Below are 16,007 nucleotides of genomic sequence, written 5' to 3'. Positions count from 1 at the left end.
ATCAAGCCATACTTTTCGGTAAACCCAGACAATCTTTCTAAAAACACGGGGAACGAGCTAATAGGGTCAAGAGGTCGGTCATAACAAATGCGACCAGACACACGTACCTCGGTAAAAGGGGGAACTTCGACATCCTCTATAAGACAAACATCAGCAGCGCTCAGGGATGGCATGGGTGAACTTAGCAAAGGCACCTTTCCTTCACCGGCGGACAAGGTATTGGAATGATAGCATATCCTGCAGTGGTGACGTTGTAGGAAGTCCAGACCTAATATGACGTCGTGCTTTAGATCCTTTACGACGTAAACATCTGTTTCTGCGAGAAGAGCACCGACTTTAATCATTAGGTTTACCTTGAATTCGACCGACAGTTCGGCTCCATTAGCACCCATTAATCTAGAGGTCAATGGTAGTTTGTCGTTTCCCGATACAAGACCTAGTTGTTGCCATTTTTCTGAGCTAATTATAGTGGCACTGGAACCGGTATCTACCAGAGCGCATGTATATTTGTCATTTACCAGTAAACTCACGAATCGCGCGGGAGCAGGGGCAGAAGACGAACGGGAGTTGACAGGCTTGTTCACGACGCCTGGCTGAATCTGCTGTTTCCGGGCCCGAGATGGTATCGTTCTCTGTCGTTTACTTCGCGTAAGGTCCGCGTGTCTAGAAATGCAAGAAGTCATTGATCTTTGCCCCTTGGGGCCACGCGCCTTTGCGCCGGTCGTACCTAGAAATGGACATTCACGTTTTAAGTGACCCGGTCTGTTGCATTCGAAGCATCTGCGTTCACCCGAATGTACTGGACTGTACCGTAATTGTTCGTTCGTCCTCTTCAGCGTTGATATTTCGGCTTCCATGGCGGAAATATTCCTCGTCAGTTCGTCCGTTCTCTGCAAGGTCCGGATTTCCATGGCTTCGAGCTTTTTAAGAATCAGCCCCATATCCGGAGTATTTGATTCCACCGCAGCTACTTCAATAACAGGAGAGCTGGTATGATCAATAACCATTTGAGCCGCACTCGCGAAATCGCGCGAGTATTTGATGAGAGATGGAATTGAGTTGGCCAAGCGACGGTCGTGTAAACCTCGCAACAAAGTCACATACAACATCTCGTTCCTTAACGCGGCATCGGAACCATTGCGGTAGGCGATGTCTCCTAAAGCACGGAGTGCGTAAACAAACTCGCGACTGGATTCGCCGGGCAGTTGTACACGCCCAATCAGTTCATCCCTGCGGCGCTCGGCGTGTTGCCCACTGTCCTTGTGGCGCAAAGCGCGTTCCTTCAGCACTTCGTACTCAACTTCATACAGGTTGCAGTCCTTATCTTGCAGGGCCCATTTTAGGTCATTATTTATGGCCGAAAGCAACAAATGCCGCTTTACTTGATCAGAGGCCTTAACGCTGGAGCAGTAGGACTCAAAAACAATAAAATACTGGGCTAGATCGTCTCCAGGCCTCAGTGTTGGAGGTTGCATCATGAGGTTAAAAGACATGATAAAAATAGAATAAAATGTAAAAAAACCTAATAAAATACAATAAAAAAAACAGTCTTCCTAGCGAAACCAGTGGGTCGTGGTGGCAGGGTCCTGGCGTGCTCGCCAATTTGTTACCGAATTGTTTTGACAGCCCGGAATTGGGTCTAGCGATTTCGGGTGGCGGTATTATCTTTGCCAAATAAGTCCCAAAAGCCCTGCCAATCTGATCTATTCCCCGAGACTGTCTCCCCAATTCTGTAAACGGTCCAGAACCCTGCAGTAACGACTCACCACGGAAGCCGGATCTACCTAACACTGGTTTTGCTAAAAGGGCGTCTCACAGTTTATTATATTATATATATTATTGCAATACTCCAGCGGCGTTACTAAAACTCCAGCACGCAAAACCTCTGCACGTAAAACCAACAGCGACACATAAACATAAAAGCAAGGCACTACAACAACCGTTCGCGAGACGCCCAAGAGAAGACTGCCTCGTACTTGTTCACCACGTGCAAAACGGAACTAGGTTTGCGGGCCGTTGACCAATCACCGGCTCGCGCAATATCACAAGGTTTCCCGGCACATCCGGGAACGCTAATTAACGATGCGGAAAATGCGGCGAGGAAAATACAGTGCGTGGAAACAGCGTGCCACTAGGACAAAGAAAAATAAGGCAAATGAAAAACAGCATTAAGTGGAAATAAGGAATTAAGTGAAAACTAAGAAAATATGTAGGTGACTTTACAATAGAACATGTAAGAAATACATTTAAATATGAACATAAGTAAAACATATAAAACAAATAAGTGAAACGTGAACATAAGTAAAACGAATATACATAAGTGAAACGAATATACATAAGTGAACACGAATAACATAAACCCAATTAACATAAACAGATGAAAGAAACGTGTTGCTTAAAACAAATCCACCAGAAAATGTGCAGCGGCGGACACGTGAAATATTTTTGCCACAGTAGTTTCGTCACTCATCATTGTGGTTTCGTCTTTCAACTACCAAAGGAATATATAAATTAACAAAAATGACTGTTGTCACTCAAGTTGTAAGCCGAAATCCATGCTTTTTATATTTCTGCAGACATGGATTAAATCGATAAAGTGTTTGGCTGTCCCGTCGAACCACAGTTTGGAAAGTCATGTGTTTGGTAAAAGCACGCGTTAACAAAAAGTTGTACAAGACAGCAAACTATTTGGCCCCTCCCAAAATTTTCGTCTGCCTACGCCACTGTGCCCAAATTCTGTAACACCAACCCAATCGTTTAAAGAGGTTGGTGATTGAAAGTTGGGGGTTCCTTTTTTAAATTTGGAATATTTTTTGAATCAGATTTGCATCCGTTACTATTTATTTAATCTTTTCTATGAAACCGTGTTTAAAGGCTTCGTCTCCGTCTTGCACTGAACTTTAAACAGTTATGTTGGATTGGTTAGCTAAAGCTTTAGATCTTCCCAAGTTTTTTCTGCATAACGGGACGGGCCCAGGTGGCGGAATAATTCAAGGTATGAGTACAAGTTTAGTAACAAAACCTTGTTGTAAAGGTCGATTTTATTTCCGCGCATATATGTCCAAAAATTTCCACACTGCTGATGTTCAATTTCTGTGTTGGAAACATTTCTATGTAGATACTTTAAACGTTCTGTGTAGATACTTTTAACGTACTTTAAATTATCTGACATGACTTTTGTCACTAATCTATTTTCTGTAGTAATAAAGACCTGTAGTAGGAATATACAGATGCTGTTACAGATCGGCAACGACACGATTTTTCTCTGTACAATATTTTGTCCCTAGTTTAACAAATCTAACCAACGTAGTACACTGGTAATAATTAACTAATCACATGAACTAAACGTCCAGGAAGACCACTTAAATAAATGGTTGTTTATTTGTCTGTTTCCCGGTAAAGGATAACAGCATTTAATCAAGATCTAAACAGAAAGCATATTATCGTCATTTTTTATAAACGAAGCTGTGATGATACCAAAAATATAGACATGAACAAAGTCAATAAATAGGTTAATTCCGAACCCCGACTATTTTGTTAAAACAGGCACAGCAAGTGAATCGACACTGGTGACACTGCTAAGTGCAAGGGATAAAGCAATTCGCACGCAACTGTCTGTTGATCCCAACCAATGTCGCCACGACATTAACAAACGCCTGGTTGCATATTCTTCGAACGTCAGCCATTCTTCTGTGGAAAAAGCTGGTATGTGTGAAAACGTGCGTTAATGTCCTGAAATATGTAAATTCCTTTTTTGTGAAGTTGCGTTTAGAGAAACTCCGAAACCGTTTTTTTTATCCTTTTCTGTACTTTGTAAATTTGTTTTTAAAGGAAAAATAGCGTTTGTTGATTTGACATTTGGAGCCGGACGAAATGGGATCACTGAGAGGAACAACTTTACTGGAAGCGATAAAGGAAGACAAAAAGAACGGAAGAATACCGTTTTATGTAAATAAAAACAACGATTTGCCTTGCATATCGTGTTCGCTAAAAACAATCTACAACAACAACAAATGTAAAACCTTTAGGTTTGTGCTACACTTGGAACCACTGCTTGCTGCTCATTTGATAATCTGGAGGAAATTGGACCAATATGTATGTTGGTAAATACAGATAATACGTGCTCTTCATGGTTTAATGCAAAATGGCCCGCCATTTACTCGGCCCGCGGGCCGCATGCCGCCCTCCAAGGGTTTTTGTGTGGCCCGTGAAGTAACTTTCAGAAGTTACGTGTTTCACTTAGGCGGAATACCCTGTCAGACCCGTGAATTTACACGACACAACCATTCTCTATTGGTAAGTTAGTATGTGCAACGAATTGACACGATGATTGAACGAGCCCATTTTTAAAATCAGCAATTGCGATTGTTGCGTCATATTTTACACTTGCGTCATATTAGGCCATTGTATCCACACAAAGCAATAAAGCACAGTTGACTCTTTCACTTTGCTACACTGTATATCTGTTTGTTATTTATAACAATATTGTTTTTAGCTGAAACAGTTTTGTTATTTAACGAATCTCCCGCAGACAATAAAATGTATAAAAGAAAGATTCTTGCTTCTGATCAGTATATTATTGGACTGTTTCATAAAAACAGATAATAAGCATAAATCGTTTCTTGAATAAGAAACTGATATATTTCTGTTATTAAAAGAAACGATTTATGCTTATTATCTGTTTTTATGAAACAGTCCAATACTAATATTGTTTTTAATGCAGTTAATTAATGGCATAAATAAAATTAAACATTTTAATCTCGCAATATGTTTGTTCGATATAGATAGGGCGGCACCCGACTTACCTAAAAGTTTGTTTTTAGCCCCCAAAGCAGTTTGAGTTTGAGATTCCTGGTTTAGAGATATGTATCGCATTGAATGAATAGGCTGTCAACTTCTAAAAATGTCTTAGGTCTTTCACCGGTTCGTTTTAGACATATGTATTTCACCAAAGCAATATGCAAAAAATAAACTAAATTAGTTTAGAAAACGAAATAAAATAGATTTTGTTAACAGTATGCTAACCATGTCTCGGTTGTATTCAGGTGGTAAAGAAGGTATTTGGTTGCACATCGATGCTGCTTATGCAGGAACCGCTCTTCTTTGTCCTGAATTCCGATTTATCGCCAAAGGATTGGAGGTAAACAAAAAACGACATCATTTGCAAATCACATATTTCTTGTCATCATTTTACATGCACTGACAAACTATAGCAGTACAAGTAGTTTAATTAACATATTTCGCAATCAGTTTCTTTTATAGTTTTCTTCTTCTTTCAACATGAATCCTCACAAAGGGATGATGGTTAACCATGGCTGTTCGACGTTATGGTAGGAACGCATTCATTGCTGTTTTATTGCTGAATATTATTATGGGTCACTGTCACGTTTCGTTTTCACACGTACGCAAAAGATTGGGACTGACTATCGGAAGTTCCTTAACAGCTAACGCTCGTGTACTCTGATCGGCAACCAACCTGTCCTTTTACATTTATTCACGTCCAACCACACGTAATCAAAGCAACAAATTCACTAGGCCGGCACTACTTGGGGAAAAAGGCGGTAACTTGCTATGACCATTTCCTATAGATAAAACCATAAACACTGCAGTGAGTATCGGCGAAGTGATAAAACTGGCACACTAGAACAATAACAACACAATAGCGTCTGCAACGATAGATTCTAGAGTCTAGACTCTAGACCAGTGGTTCTTAACCTTTTTTCTGTTGTTACCCAAAAAATGTTTTGATGGATATCAATTACCCCTTATTAGATACGTTTGCCATCGAAGTTACTTCTTTTTTTATTTTGAAAATGTGGCAGGACGCCGATAAATCTATTAAGATTGAATTTTTATTGAATTATTTTGAATACATTTTACCCTCATTACAAAATGTTTGCTGGTTGCAATAATGATAACCAAGAATCTAATGATAACTATAACAGAAAATCTATGTTACCCCTTTTAAAATGCCAAATTACCCCTTTGGGGGTAATTACCCACAGGTTAAGAACCACTGCTCTTGACGGACAGAAATTGCCGGTGATAAGTTGTAATATTGTCATGGGGCGGTTCAGAACATTTGTGACAGTCACTCCCCAAGATACTCCAGCTTGTATTTTCTAGTTTTTATTGGTTGTGTTTCTTATGTGTTACTTAATAGATTGTCAAAGAACGGGCACGAATGGATTGCAGTAAAGACAGATAAATTCGCAATTGAAAATCGCAGTCATTCAGTGATGTCAGCACAGTACATCTATTTTGTTCAGTAAATGCAGCTGTATTATGTCTGTGTGGAACGAGATTTTATTCCAGAAGCCAAAATTATCCCAGAACCAGCTTAGTACATAGGACAACCGGTGTAAAACCAATGCAATCACATATTTTGTTTTAAAACAGGTTGAACTATATATGGACGAAATATCAATATGACCCAGTTTACCGTTCACTTTTACTATTAGGAATAAGTATTGGTGTACGGGAGCTCCTTGATTTGGTTGATGATACATTCATTCTGTGTAGCTGGTATTAAATGATTCTAATAGTAAACTGTATTACAGGTTTAAAGACAGCTCTCATGTGAAAAACGCTATGACCGTAGATCCACTTTATCTTCGACACGGTGACAGCGAAAGCGGGATTGATTACAGAGTATGTTACAGTTGTTTGTTTTTTAAATTTGACGCTTAACAGCGTTGTGGTCTTATCGTTTACTCGCAAGATATTTGCAATCCTATTTTGTGTTTGCGCTGTTTCTGCGTTTTTTGCAATCCATAGATTCTATTGCATTTTGGGTAAGCTAACTTAAGGTTCAAAACCATCCCAAAATCGACCTTATTAGCCGCCTGACATCTTTCTTGCAATTTAAACAAACTTATTTGGGTTCACACCTTACTGCTGTTGTTACAATGTTGTTGAATGTTCGCAGATTTTCTTTGTTTTTTTTACCACTGTTGTATATTGCAGCATGGTTTCAGATTTTATTTCAGAGCCTTCAAAGTTTACAGTCTACGTCGCACTGTTTCAATTAATTGTACGAAATCATATTTTATTTGTCTTGTTGGTTTTCCTGAAAAAGTTACAACTTAAGTTTTCAAATTGACGTACATACATTACTTGGCGTTCCTCTGCTATCCTGAAGTTGTTTTTTGTTTCAGCACTGGCAAATTCCGCTTAGCAGGCGATTTCGTGCTATTAAGCTTTGGTTTGTGTTGCGCATGGTTGGTTTGGAAGGACTGCGAAGTCACGTGAGAAGAGGTGTTGCCGAAGCCAAACACTTGGAGGAATTAGTAAAAACAGACGAACGATATGAAATGTTGATTCCTGTTGTGATGGGCCTTGTTTGCTTTCGTTTAAAGCCCGATATCTTGGGCAAAAGGGTTAGTACGCAAAACTATACATTTTAATTTTTTTACTGATTAAAAAATAACACAAATGAAACCAAAAAGATAAAAATATTTAGATGCATTAAATTGTTTCTGTTTTGCACTTGGAACTGTTTTATAGAACTTAGAACCCTTTGATAAGCATTCAGTTTAGTGCAAAATTCGTAATAAACAACAAAGCTTGGTAAAAAGGTATGATTTATAAGCGAACTGTAACGTAATTATTTATTTCGTTTCAAGCTGTTTAGTTCCGTTTTGACAAATACATTGACGCCTGAAACTTAAATTGTTCTAGAAAGCAAACGACGTCAACAGAAAACTTTATGAATCAATCTTGGCCGACAGAAGATTTTTTATCACTCCAGCATCTTTTGGAGGAAAGTTTTGATTAGAATCAGCACCGGGTCTATGAATTGCAGCACTGAAAAACTTGATGAACTTTGGATAGTCATTCGTGAATTGACTCATCAACTGCTCCCGGAATGCAATGGTGTGATTTAAACATTGGCCTAATGCATCGGCTTATCGTATTTTACCTCAGGAAACTCTAATTTGCATTACTCCCTCCCAGGGTTTTTGTGCTGCAACTTTTTGTGTCATCTTGTGTGTCATATGTAATTTTATGTGTGTCACAAAAAGCATAAATGAGGCGCCATTTGTAAAAAATACCTGTTACTTCAATTTAGTTGAAACTGGATAGGAATTATATTTTTTGTTTCAATTTTGATAATTAATCTAAAAAGGGCATTCTCATTTTGATTTATCTTATTGAACTGTTACGGAATGGAACCCCTTGTTTTTCATTACGCAAACGGTTTCTGGATTATATTTAACAAATATGTCGTTCAACTGGTGTAATGTTAAACAAAAATACTAGTTGTTTTTTGTCCATAACTTGTATTTTTGCTGACGTTTCGCCCACCAGATCGATAGGGCTTCATCAGAGCAATGAATGACAATTGCGAGCAACAATACCCTTCTCCCATTACGAATTTTATGTATTTGTTGCACATAAACAAATAAAAAATACAAACAATATATTTCAAAACACATGGCTCATTTTCCCTCCTAACTATGAAACTCTGTTCCGCTTGACCGCCCCAGACACAAACACGAAACATTTCATGCATGACCTTACCTAGAAAGTGTTGTTTTTTCGATTTTTTAAATACTCTTTGCTATTTTCTAATACTTTTCTAAGTAATGCTCTTTCAAAGATGGTTCTTAAGCCAAACCTTAAAAACGTTTTAATTATTGGGACGGTTGCAATGCTCGTTGACACTGAATCTTGTTTTTTAAATCGTTTCGATTGTGTTGTCGAGCAAAACCGAATTTATTTACATTCGACATGATTCGTTCCTTTGAGCTTAGTGTTGCACAAATTAATTGAGTTAGTTTCGTTTATTCTGAATGTCTGTTTTTTACAATCGTTAAGCATTTCACCCTACTTAGGCCTACTACAGACCAAAACATTAGTTTTGATAACGATGAGGTAAGCGACACACACACACACACATTTTTGCTACAATTGAACGTTATACGTGCCATCCCTTGACATTTTGTTTTGATCGAAACGTACCTGTGTTGTGCCTATATGTCTTCACAAATATGTATTTCTTGAATCTGACATCATGACTTCATTTGTGACGCAAATTAACAAAAATCAAAAACTCGTTTAAATTTGTTGTAACAAAATGGTTGGCTAGACTATACAACGCAAGTACCTAACAGCGATAACAAACTATAACGACAAATAGCAAACCAAAAAAGCATGAAGTAACAGTTTGATTAGATTTTTCGCAATACTTTAGTATATAAAACACAAGTTATGTTGTGTCGTTGCATGGATTAAGGCAGAGGCGGGCAACTTCTTCAGTCGGCGGGCCTGATATATGAAAATGAAATACTTGGCGGGCCGGATTTCTGAATCGATACATTAATCGCGTATTTATCTGGTGATTTAAAACGGAGTTTGACCTTCTAAGACCTAAACCAAATACAATCAAGAACGTCACAATCACAATACAGTCCAAACAATCTAACCGATACTACATAAAAATTTTCACCACCGCAAATTTAATGCATACACCACAGACTTAGATGCTACTGAAACACTAAATAGGCTACACGTGTGGAAACAAAGGAAACCGTGAAAGCAGGCCTCACACAAGGTTGGCAGTTATGTCGTAACCATGTACGTAAGGTACAATGGTAACAACGGCGGGAAAGTTTTTTGATATTGGGAAGCGTAACCGTTACAACTATAATTTGACGTAGTAAGCAAGTAGTGGGGGATTGCGGCAGACTGTGGCCGCGGACTCATTATCATGTAAGACCGGATAATGTCTGCGGGCCGCTCAAAATCCCGTCGCGGGCCGTATGTTGCCCGCCATTGAATTAAGGTAAAGTTAAGGTTTTGGGTTAAGTTAAATGCAGTTCACAAAATATATACACGATTATGTATCTGCCAAGTGTTAATAAGAAAAAACAGCTATCATTAGATGCTTGCGATAGACAATAGCTTACCTAAGGGTCTGTAAAAATCCTAATTTAGGCCTAAATGAACATTATTAATTAAATTGTGAATTTGTTTTTAGTCAGCAGTTTATCAGTAATTTCTCGTGTAACTTTCCAAAATTCATCAAGTTTTGCCGTGCTGCAGTTCAAAGACCCAGTACTGATTCTGATCAAATATTTTCCTCCTACAGATGCAGGAGTAATGAAAAATCTTCGGTCATGGTGTATCGCTTCGTACAGTTTTTCGTTTTCGTCGTTTGCTATCTAAAACAAAATTCACCCAAAAAGATTAACATGATACTAACACCATTAGGCCTATAAAAAATTAAAACGTTTTCTTCCCGTTTTTATTAATCAGGACAAAAATTTGTGCTCACCTTGTTGCCCAAGAGTTCTGGCTTCAACCGAAAACAAACAAGACCCAACACAACAGGAAACAAGATTTCATATCGTTCGTCCGTTTTTACCAATTCCTCCAGGTGTTTTGCTTCGGCAATACCCCTTCTAACGTGATTTCGAAGTCCGTCCAAACCAACCATGCGCAATACAAACCACAGCTTAATGGTGCGGAATCGCCTCCCCAAAGGAATTTGCCAATGCTGCAACAACATGACTCAAACATCATAAGGCATATTTTTTTAAAGTGAAAAACTGAAATCAAACTAATAATTTAGTACAATGGTTCTCAACCTTAAACCTACACCCGTGCCACCCTGGTTGAGAAACACAGCTTTAGTACCATGTAATCAATTGCTCTGCCCATTTCTTCGTGTCTGAGGTAAATAGGATTCACATTCATTGCGTTTATCACGTGGGAGCTGTCTTTGAACCTATAAAAGCAACAAATACATTACAATGCCTGCTGCATGAAATCAATATATTAAACCATGCAGGAATTCGTTTTCCAAATTATAGACTTGTATCATAAAACGATATTTTTTACATAAAATTGTGTTACAACTGAGTTGCTTTACCACAGTGGTCGGCAACCGCCGGTCCGCGGCCCGGTACCAGTCCGCGAGGAGTTTGTTACCGGGCCGTATAGGTTTTCAGGTTAAATCCTATTAAACATTTTGCCCATGTATCCCGGGGATGATAAACTAAATTATGCGTTTTTATTGCCAAATATATGTAGTTTTTTAAAGACCGGTCCGCGTAAAATTTTAGTTTCAAAACGGTCCGCAGTGCAAAAAAAAGTTGCCGACCCCTGCTTTACCATAAAGCGGAACAGTCTAAGTTAACCATCATTCCCTTGTGTGGGTTGAAATTGAAAGAGGTTGAACACTAAAAACAAAAGAAAAAAACAGAATGAAGTGTGTAATCAACAAAATCTACCGATGTTTGTATATTTCTAAGTATAATTGAAGTATAATATGTAGGACCACATGGAAAAAAAGGCTAATAAACTTTGGAAAATAAATAGTTAATGAAAGTTTCCAAATCAAACCCAGATAAACAACTTGTTAAGACATTTTGTTTTTGACAGAAAAGTTTAGTTTGGGGCAAAAAATTCCGGGTCGAATCGACTTTTCTGGATGTAAGGTGTAATTGTAAATTTGTTGACAAGGAACATTTTTTAACTTCAAAATTATGATCTATTCTAACAAATCGCTGTAGTTTTAGAGGGCAAATTGAAATGAACTCGGTGCTACTGTCGAACTACGTTTGCAATGCTTTTTAACATTTAGTCGAATAAAGTTGGATTTGTTTTTTACGTTAATACCTCTAAGCCTTTGGCTATAAATCGAAATTCTGGACAAAGAAGGGCACTTCCAGCATATGCAGCATCAATGTGCAACCAGATTCCTTCTTTTTCACCTACACACAAATAAAATACGTCTGTGTTACCTGTACACAAAATTAATGGTTTGTGCATCTACATATTGGTTCAATTTCCTCCAAATTATCGAAAGAACAGCAAGCTGTCGTCCCCAATGTGGCACAAACCTAGAAGTTGTAAAATAGGCTTTCATATACTTTATTAATGAATAGTATGGCCAAAAGTAATTCATCAAATCGGCATTCTTACATAAAATGGTATTCTTCCATTCTTCTTGTCTTCCTTTATCGCATCCAAAAGAGTTTTTCCTCTTAGTGATCCCATTTCGTCTGACTCCAAAAGTTTCAAATCAACAAACGCTATTTTGCCTTAAAAACAATTTAAAGTTCTTTATTGCCTATGATTTTCTAATCAATTGCAAGCTATATGACTCTAATAGCAAACGCTATGGACCTATTCGATACCTGCTTTTTCTACAGAAGAATTGCTGACGTTTGAAGTATATGCAACCAAGCGTTTGTTAATGTCATGACGACATTGGTTGGGATCGATGGACAGTTGTGGGCGAATTGCTTTATCCCTTGCACTTAGCAGTGTCACCAGTGTTGATTCACTTGCTGTACCTTTATTTAAATGAAGGGAAATTAGTCTATCAGTCACTGATAAAAAACTATAGTATCGTCCAAATTCATTTCGGACTGAACAGAATTACTGTGACGTCACCCGAAATCGTCCATTACGTCACGTGAACTAACTATTCGACTTTAACTGATAATAACTGAAAACATTTAAAAAAGTGTTACGCGTGCAAATATTCTTACAAAACGCACATACTCTCTTTAAACCGGTGGTTCTAAAACTTATACTGATCAGGTACCACCTGACGACTTTTTCCAACACCTTAACACTGTTTGCATGGGCGGACTAAGAGATATGCCTACTATTCTTAATTTAGACAGCACATTTTGAAACCAACTGATTCGAAGATACACACGAATTTCCAAGACATGAAACCTGAACGAATCATTTCACGATCTGACATGAATTAGGTATAGCAGAAAGCGACTCGCGTACCACTTTAAAAAGCTCGTACGCGCACCACTGGTTGGGAAGCACCGCTTTAAACTGTGACCAAATATTTTGGTCATGCACATATTGTTTTATTTGTACACTTCGTTTTCGTGATTTGTCACTGTCACCGCATTTCTTTTCTCTTGTGTCATTTGATTTGTGGCACGTTTTCATTATTTCCTTTCTTTGCCTGTAGAGCCATGCGACTTTATTCTGATTGCTTTGGCTTTAATGTTAAGCCGTTATAGAAGAGGCCAAAATAATTCGGTAACAAAACCAAACTAAATTGGCCGATACTAAACGATTGCAATAAAACGGCATAGACAAATGCAATGCAAAATATATGTGTTGTAGTATATTGTAATACAAAATACCTTGAATTACTCCGCCACCTGGGCCCGTCCCGTTGTGCAGATAAAACTTGGGAAGGTCTAAAGCTTTGGCTAACCAATCCAACATAACTGTTTCCAGTTCTGTGGAGGATGGTGATGAAAGCTGTTAAAATGCAGGTTAGAAACACAAATTTCAATGTTATAAAATAACTTGATTCCTTAGCCGACGTTTCGACGTTCTATACCAGGGGTGGGCAAACTTTTCAGTGCAAGGGCCGCATTCAAAAGTTCTTAATCTCAGGGGGCCGCATAGTATTTTACCAACGGCCCCAAATTGCTTGCTTTTTTTTTATATAACTGGTGTAAAGAATTAGGTTTGTATCCTATATATACCATTTAAAGCCGCCTAAAATGCTCAGATCAAAAATTTCTTACTTGACGCATAAGTTTAGCTAAACGGAGCTAACTGTTTATGACGTCATAATCTGTGTTGTGACGATTGCGGTGCCTGTTCTTTCGCATTGTTTGCACACAATAAGCGGATAAAAAGCCTGGCGCAATTGGTTACTAGGCTGGTAATCTTTTTTTCCAGTCTTACGAAATCTGTTTTTAGCAGTTTCAAAATCAAAATATTTGGCAAAATAATTTAGTTACGTCACCGCCGCCAGCACGTGTATTTTTTGACATACATGGTCACCGCCTCACAAACTCGTCTCCGCGGCCGATGTAGCCGTACGGCCGCAAGTTGTGCCCCCCTGATTTTGCCCAAAATATTAACGGAGTATATTTTCAGCTATGTGCAAATACGTTAGTTGTCACTGAAATTATTGGACAAATATTGGTTGAAACGCCACAATTGCAAATGTTTCAAAATAAACAAGCATTTGTTGCAACATAGGCTACACCACGTCTTTTTGTCAAGAAATTATTGCGCCAACATTAATGTGTTAACGATTCTAAAGCCGTGTTTAATGTCCGTTTGCAAAGTATTGCAACGACCTAAACTTGATCCAATGTGATAAAAGTTTTGGCGTCAACAGTGCAAAATGGGCTGTTTGAAAACGTGAATCGCTTTTACTTTTATTTACCTTTATCGAACGAAGAAATTTTGTCAAGTGACGATTTGCAAAATAACGTGGCAGACACAACCGGCTATAAAGCACGTAAAAAGTGTCTGTGTTTAGTTCCAAAGTATGGTACGGGTACAGATATTGCACATGGTATAGATATCGGCAAGTCGCAACCCCGGTATTTTTTAAAACTCGTCGGCTGTGCTCATAATACTATTCAGTGTTACTAACATTCTCTTTAAAATTCACTAACATTTGGCGGGCCGCATGAACTCCTTTGCCGGGCCGCATGCGGCCCGCGGGCCGTAGTTTGCCCACCCCTGTTCTATACGGTCGCCTTTATCGCGGCAAATAAAAAAGAATGCGCGTAGTACTGGTGTACGTTAAACAAACTTTCGGTACAAAACTACAGCTGCCAGAATAGCTGCATAAGGTTGCTATTATGCCTTGCAGTTCAATTTTAGAACAAGCAAATAATCACAGCCCATTGTGAAAACCAATTTTAAAACATTTGTTTAAGTGTTGCAGCATGCGGTAACAAAGTTGTAAGTCGGTAGGGGCTTTTAGGACAGGGTTGATTTAGGTAATGTTTGTTAATCGGATTTGGACCGGGTTTGGGTTCGGGGTCCGATTTCATGCAACCTTACAACTCTTATGTAGCATAATGACAAATGAAAAACTATAAAATCAGAACAAGATACTTTTTTACTACTATAGTACTGCCAAAATATAGATTTGTTCATTCACCCATGAGAAACCGATAGATCCGATAGCACTTGTCAGTAGTTCGCCAAGCATTGAAGGGTAACTACCGGCGGTTGCGTAGAAACCGAAAAATCCTGATGAGAACCAATGGGTTAACCCTTTCATGACCACTTCCTCGATTTCTGAAAAAACTTCAGGCCAATTTTCTGCATCTTCTGGGGCTTGGTCAGGTACAAGAGATCTCATAAAACCTACACACCAATTTTCATCTTGTCTAAAAAACTGTATACGTTTATGGTGAAGTTAAAATGTACAGTAACATGTTTTTTCCACCTGGTTTTACATTAGGAAACGTTTGACGTTCTGAGACAGTTTTGTGATAATCAATGATGCGATCCACCAATGTATGTGCAGCATTTCGAAAGTCATCGTGTTGCATGCCAAGACGTAGGCGGGTTTCACCAGTTTTGGAATCGTGTTTTCTTTTTTTAAAATTACTCATTTTTTTGTCCATAAAACTGAAAGTTTCAACATTCAATATAAAACATATGAGAGTCGTTAAACAGAATCTTTTAACGCAAAATGTTCAAGTGGTTAGGGTACTGCATTTTACATTGTAAGACAAAAACGTTGTAACAACATCAAAGCTCCAGTTATACTTTTCATAGCTGGCCAGATATATCGTTTAAAGATTTAAAGTTATCTGAATATGCAACATAAATATTAATTCGAACTGTATTTAAACGTTACGTAATTAGCTCTTATCAACGACTCTACTACAGCCTATAAAATTCTAGTTTTAAATTGTCTACTTCAACTCGCATGCAAACCTTTCGTTACCAACAAACTTGCACGAAAAGCGCTAAATATTCACTACAAGACAAGGTCAACGTAATATCATGCCGGCCGAAATCCAACTAAACTTTCGAAAAGCACTCCCATCCAAGGGCGTCCGCAGGAAAAAATACAGGGGAGGGCAAAACTATCTTCACATCGCCGTTCGATAAACGGTATTTCAGAACAAAAATCATCTGACTGTGCTACTCATTCTTGCCAATCCCAAAGTAGCAAAATAATACAATAAACACAATATTAAATCTCACTGAAGTATGTGGTAGGTTGGCAAATACTTTTTAACGGAAGTAGG

The 16,007-nt window shown here is 38.3% G+C and overlaps 2 protein-coding genes and 1 long non-coding RNA gene across 3 annotated transcripts; 1 reads left to right on the top strand and 2 right to left on the bottom strand.

The window, feature by feature from the left end:
- Positions 1 to 3,008: 3,008 nt before the first annotated feature.
- LOC145232327 (uncharacterized) lies at positions 3,009 to 5,499 on the bottom strand. Its single transcript, XR_013860862.1, has 2 exons — positions 4,806 to 5,499; positions 3,009 to 3,690 (listed from the first exon to the last, which is right to left on the bottom strand). It is a non-coding gene; the product is annotated as an uncharacterized LOC145232327 (long non-coding RNA).
- A 267-nt stretch (positions 5,500 to 5,766) lies between these two features.
- On the top strand, positions 5,767 to 9,055 carry LOC145232326 (aromatic-L-amino-acid decarboxylase-like). Its single transcript, XM_080096919.1, has 3 exons — positions 5,767 to 6,651; positions 7,158 to 7,379; positions 7,681 to 9,055. The coding sequence occupies exons 1-3, from the start codon at positions 6,592 to 6,594 to the stop codon at positions 7,771 to 7,773; spliced, it is 375 nt and encodes a 124-aa protein (XP_079953045.1). The 5' UTR covers positions 5,767 to 6,591; the 3' UTR covers positions 7,774 to 9,055.
- Positions 9,056 to 9,959: 904 nt separating this feature from the next.
- LOC145234444 (aromatic-L-amino-acid decarboxylase-like) lies at positions 9,960 to 15,362 on the bottom strand. The gene is made up of 11 exons (XM_080099173.1): positions 15,194 to 15,362; positions 14,903 to 15,111; positions 13,128 to 13,248; positions 12,147 to 12,305; positions 11,932 to 12,050; positions 11,783 to 11,849; positions 11,626 to 11,720; positions 11,119 to 11,186; positions 10,642 to 10,732; positions 10,280 to 10,501; positions 9,960 to 10,166 (listed from the first exon to the last, which is right to left on the bottom strand). The coding sequence occupies exons 1-11, from the start codon at positions 15,360 to 15,362 to the stop codon at positions 9,960 to 9,962; spliced, it is 1,527 nt and encodes a 508-aa protein (XP_079955299.1).
- Between the last annotated feature and the right edge of the window lie 645 nt (positions 15,363 to 16,007).

This window comes from Phallusia mammillata, chromosome 6 (genome assembly GCF_965637545.1).
Source record: "Phallusia mammillata chromosome 6, kaPhaMamm4.hap1.1, whole genome shotgun sequence".
Lineage (NCBI taxonomy): Eukaryota > Metazoa > Chordata > Ascidiacea > Phlebobranchia > Ascidiidae > Phallusia > Phallusia mammillata.
Note: the sequence above shows the minus strand (reverse complement) of the source record. Positions and strands in the feature narration are given on the sequence as shown.